Source organism: Carassius gibelio, chromosome A2 (genome assembly GCF_023724105.1).
Source record: "Carassius gibelio isolate Cgi1373 ecotype wild population from Czech Republic chromosome A2, carGib1.2-hapl.c, whole genome shotgun sequence".
NCBI lineage: Eukaryota > Metazoa > Chordata > Actinopteri > Cypriniformes > Cyprinidae > Carassius > Carassius gibelio.
Window position 1 is genome coordinate 1016362 of NC_068372.1, and position 6000 is coordinate 1022361.

Here is a 6000-nt window from a genome sequence, read left to right on the forward strand (position 1 = left end):
AGCTATGACAGTGAAGGACGAGAGAGGACCAGGCCTGGATTTCGTTTTGGTTTTGTTTGTGTACGGCAGTCGTCCTTGAGGGGCTGTCGCGCTGTTTTGTGTTTATTTTGTTATTAAAGTGTTATTTAAATGGGGAGGAGCAGGGAACGGGGGACTCCTGCCAGCTGTCCGAAACAGGAGGAACCATCACCATCCATCAGGCGGCAGAGGAGTGTCATGCCGTCCCACCAGGGCTATCCAGTGCCGCCGCCTGGCATTTACATTTACATTTATTCATTTAGCTGATGCTTTTATCCAAAGCGACTTACAATTGCTATATATGTCAGAGGTCGCACGCCTCTGGAGCAACTAGGGGTTAAGTGTCTTGCTCAGGGACACTTTGGTGTTGCACAGTGGATTCAAACCCGGGTCTCTCACACCAAAGGTATCTGACTTATCACATAGGCACCATGGAAGAGTTCATGGAACCAGAACAATTGTATTATTTTTTTTTATTTTCTCTCGTCTCTGTCGCTCCTCATTCTTCCGTCTCCTTTTCTCTCTCCTCGTCTGTCTGTCCTTACCCCCAGGTACCCATGGGCACCGTGAGTGGCTCCCCCGGAGCGGGTAGAGCGCAGTCTCGGGATTTTTTTTTTTTCTAATTTATTTATTTCTGCATGTCTTGACCTTGGGGTAATGAAGAGGGCATGTTTTACCTCAGGAATAGTAATCGAGTCAGAGTAGGCTAAGTTGGAAACTTTAAGGCCACAGTGACACCTAGTTGTGCCCAAACCAAATACTAGAAGTGATTTTGTCAGGTTTGGCATTCCACAATGCAGTAGGTGGATCACATGGCTCTGACACGAAAAGCTCTTGCCTTGTGCAAAATAGCAGCATTAAAGATTCATTCTAGAAGTGTGCTCTTTCATCCTTTTCTAAATTTAATGTGGGTCTAAGAATGCACTTCCAGCTGTCTTCTAGCATCTACATTTGTACCATGCCATTTAAGTATAGCTGCACTTCGATGCTCTTCTAATTAATGGTACTTGGTCTGAATTAACAATCTTCCAAATGCTGTGGAGAATCTGGTAACAAAATTAGAAGAAATTAGAAGACTTCTGTAACATAAATTCTCTGACACAAAAGCAGTTCCTTATGCAATTCTAGAATGATAACAGTTTTCCCTAAAACCTCAACTACAATTGATTGTCAGCAAGTGTTCAGGCCAGGGTTACTTGACAGACTATGACAATGCACTTATAACCTAAATTCATTAATGATCTTCAAATCTGTACTCAGTGACAATCACATCACGCCATTTGCCAAGCAAAAACTGCCCCACATCCAGTGATTTTGTCCATGGCCCCTCAAAATGCCTGTGTATGTCCCTGATTGCAAGTGGCTTTGCTGAAAAACAGCAAACATTTAATGATGTAGTATTTCTGTTACATGACAAGTGCAGTGATGTTACATTAGACAAAACTCAGACCAAAACCAACACTTATATTATAAAAATTATTTTGAGTTACTTCCAGCTTAACATACTGAATGGTATTTTAAGAGATGTAGTAAACAGGATATATTAATTTACCATGTTAAATAATATACAAATTAAGGTATACCAACTGCAGAGACTGAATGTGAGATATAACTGACCGCATCATTGAATAAATTAGTTAATTAAGAATCACTTATCTAAGTATGGTCATAAATTCCAATGCAGTCCAATATTCCAAATCCAATAATGTATTAAGAACACATTACATATTTAATAAATACATATTGGTCATAATATGGAAATGCACAAAGATCCCTCTTATCAGCCTATATCAATATTTTGTTGTGTTGAGAGTGTGTTGCATTATGCACTTCCATTAGCTGAACCAGCACTATGCGTTTAAATTATCAAATCATTGTATTGCTATGTTTTTATTCACACTACATAACATGCAAACATCAACACAATGATCCAAAGGGCATAGACCAAGCAATTTACTATGCTCAAATGTTTAAGAAGCATGAATCAAATATACTTGTATTGCATGTTCACAATACCGTCCTATGCAAAATGTCCATCATTTGCAAGATATGGCAAATCTTCCTGTTATTACACTTATTTTGAATGACACTTAACCAAATTCAACAAAGGAGTGACAATCATTACATATGGTGATTTGTGCATTATGCCTGAACATGCTCCTCAGAACACCTGTCCTGGTTTCAAAACCCAATTTAGTCATGGGGCCATATGCAACCAAAATATGAGGAGTTCAGCACCCCTGTGATAAAGCACAAAGTGTTTTACATCAGTGACCTGATGTAACATATTGTATAAAACTGAGTATTCCATAGGCTTGGCATATTACAACATATATAATACATACCAAAATAAATTAATAAATAAATAACAGAGTCACAATATGCTTTTAATCTTCATTTTATCTAAAACATTTTAATGTGGGAGAGACAATACCACATTTAGCTTACTGTTGTTTGGTTAAAAATATTGCATTTTAAACTTTTTATTTTTATTTTAGAATAAATAATTGCTTGTGAGGAAAATTGCTTCATTATTGTATTATAATGTATATTTGCATTGAGTTCAAAGTTTCTGTTTCTTGTGCTCTTTGATACACATTCAAAGCAGTAAAAAAAAAAAAAAAAAAAAAAAAAAAAAAAAAGGCATAAGAGATTCCGATCTTCTGTGCAAAGTTAAGTTTCCTGCAAAATAATGGACAAAAAGAAAAGGTGTATAGGTCAGCAGAGGCTTTATGAAGCTGAAGCCTAATGAAGTGAAGGATTACACAGCACAAGCATTTCAGTTAGCAGGGCCTGCCCGTAGCATAGGCAATGTAGGCCAACCTGATCTCATAAAAATACGTAACACTGTTCAATTTTTGTGCAACACCGTTTTTACGTACCTTACTGCACATTTCGCCGCAGTTTCAAAGACAAATTTCCACTGAGTGGTACTAAAACACTGGTTCAATTTGTGAACCCTGGCACGATTGTGGCGGTTCACAATTCAAATATCTGGGGACTGTAGCTAAAATTTAATGCTCTATGATGTTGGATATATGCCACACACCAGGGGTGCCCAACCCTGTTCCTGGCAATCGACTGTCCTGCAATGTTTGGCTCCAACCCTAATCAAACACATCTGCCTTTAATTTTTAAGTGAGCCTGAAGACCTTAATTAGTTGCTTTGGGTGTGTTTGGTTAGTATTGGAGCTAAACTTTTGTAGGACAGTCGATCACCCGGAGCAGGGTTGGGCACCCCTGCCCTACACAAAACCCAACATTAGACCTAACCAATAGTGTTAACAAATGCAAAATTGATATATGAATGCATTTGTTGATGCAACCGTGTAATTTGAAATTCCATATATGCAGATTTGGACTGATTTGCCAAACCGTGGTAACACAGTACGTTTCTGTACATTTCTGTACTCAATGAGCTACTTTACAAACCTGCCACCTAGGAAAACCCATTGATATGAAGCTGAAATGTGTGACGCTAACATCATAAAGGATCATTTTTCAGATCTCCCAGCATATTAATATTGTATTGAAGTCATAGCAAGATATTCTTCAAGTAATTGTGAAATAAGAAATAAGAAATAATATATATAAAGTAAATCTGTGTGAAAAGGAATAATAGGTGTCGGTTTTTTACTGCCTCTAGTGCTTTTGGAAACTGCAGTGACATGTACTTATCGGTACGCATTTTGCATCTCGCTAAAAAGTGCACCCAGGTACATTTATGCAATTTGACCAGGTAGACATAGGTAGTTGTCCAGGGCACAAAATCACTGGGGGGTGCCACAAGAAAAGATTGATATATTTATTTATTTTTGGCCAGAACCTTTTGTGACCAAAACTCTTCTACACCATATTAAGCAAAGTAATTTCTGAAAGTAAATTACGACAATAACAATTTTATTACTAATCAATCATCAAACTGATTAAATAATGTAATAATAAAATACAATTTACATCAATGAAAAATTTAAAAAAGATTTGACAGCATTTCATGTTGGACTAATTAAAACACTTCTGCTTTCTTAGCAGAAAGAATATCAATATAGAGGTAAAATTTACAATTTAATGACTGTGTACTAGCCCATGATGTTTATGTAGTATTTTGAAATAGCATTTTTAAAACATCTTAACTGGCAACACTGACACCATGGAATGATTTTGCTAGAGTTAACTGCTTATTTAATTAAACCTTCTCTAATTTTGTTTCAATGTCCGTTACATTACTGCTTGCTTTTAATTCCCCAAAGTGTGTTTAAATGACTTTTAAAAAAGACCACAACTAGGACTATAATCTAGCATTCATAAAATGAAATAATTAAGTTTAAGTATGTAATTTTCCACTGTATGTATGCACAAAATTGAAAAGAAAGATATGGGTATGCTAATTAAACTAACTAGCTAGCCAGCTGGCAAATAAATTACAAAATGTATTATGATATGATTACAAGGTCAGAAATGTCCAGTGAGAAGCACAAGTTACTCTGGTTGAGGTGAGTTTCAACTGTAGCAGAGTTGGGAGCGATGCGGAATTGAGTTGTTGTCCAGGGTGCTGAATGACGTACCGGAGCTCCCTGTCCTGGAGGACACCCAGCTCTTTTGCCGGTGGCTGTTTTAGAAAGCTCATCTCACCTCAGCTGAGCTCGGGACGCGTCTATCTTCCATAGCTTCGCATACCACATTTGCTGCATATACATCAATCGTTTCCTACATTCACCCTGCATTCTTTGTTAAAAAGAAATGTCCTTGACACGAATTTCGGCTCAAAATTGCTTTTACTTGCAGAAGCGGTCGTGCTCATGACCATGATGATGTGTTTCGTGTCATAAGGTGTGAGATGGAATGACATGAGTGGTCGGAAGAAGAAGTCGCATGAGCCCTCACAAACAAGTTAGCACAAATGCGTGCAGTGGGAACGCATAGTACCTCAGACACGGAAGATGTGCTCACCAGCGCCGGCCAATGAGAGCGTTTTTCATCGCTTAACGGAGAGCATGCACAACTAAATGTCTCACCGCTGGTGGTTCTGGTCGGTTCCAATCGCTGTCCACAAAAACACTGCAGCATATGCGCTCCTTTCTTCACAAAGAGCCTCAGAATCCTCATTGATGTGAGTTGGCGTGGATCCCTCGTCAATCCACGCAAACGAGCACGGGATCACAATAGAGGGTGACTGTAGTGTGAGCCCCTCCAGTGCAGCTTCTGTGTTAGGTGCATCAAAAACAACAAAGGGTAAAGGAAGAGAGCCTCGAGTGAGGCATCTTGAGTGCATCTTGTTCCTTCTTTTCCAGATGCAAACTATGTACTGGCCTTAGCTTAGCTAGCTCCAGATGCAGGCTACGCAAGGACGTTAGGGTATTTTGCATATTCCTAGGTCTTTACAAGCAGACTTGAAACGAGAGGTCCATGCACGATAAAGTTAAACATCAGGGAATGACAAAATGAATGGCCTTGGCGAAATGAACGTCCGCCAAGCAAGCAATTTTCCGTTTAAAAAACGTCTTATATCCGTCTTAACACAACCCAGATGTCTAGGCTAAAACAAGACTGAATTTGGGCTGTCAGTGAAAATTTTATAGACATCTAACCGTAGCCCAAGAATTGACTAGACATCAAATAGACAGCTAATGAATGCCTACATATATATACACCTATTTAAAAAAAAAAAAAAAAAAAAAAAAGGCAATCCATCCAAACAAATTAAATGTACAGCTTTTATTACGAAAAATATATTTTTTAACTTGCACAACTTAAGACAACACTAAATGATAAAAATACAAAATAATAAAAAACAAAATAGTATAAATACAATAAACTTAATTATAAATATCATGATAAAAAATCTGGAATTTTTAACAACTTAGGATAATAAAATTTAAACTGAAAAAAAGTATATATATATATATATCCTGATTTCTGCCTGTCTGACCATTCTTTAATAAACTACTGCATATGGATCCGAACATCTCTGAATCCATGTCA

General features: G+C 37.6%; 1 protein-coding gene across 1 annotated transcript in view; it reads right to left on the reverse strand.

Moving 5' to 3' along the window:
• The window catches only part of fgf12a (fibroblast growth factor 12a), a 123432-nt gene extending 117821 nt beyond the window's left edge, over positions 1-5611 (reverse strand). Inside the window, exon 1 of the mRNA XM_052608933.1 lies at positions 5034-5611. Coding sequence (XP_052464893.1) covers positions 5034-5124 — 91 coding nt within the window. The 5' untranslated portion in view covers positions 5125-5611. The remainder of the gene's footprint in view (positions 1-5033) is intronic.
• Positions 5612-6000: the final 389 nt, after the last annotated feature.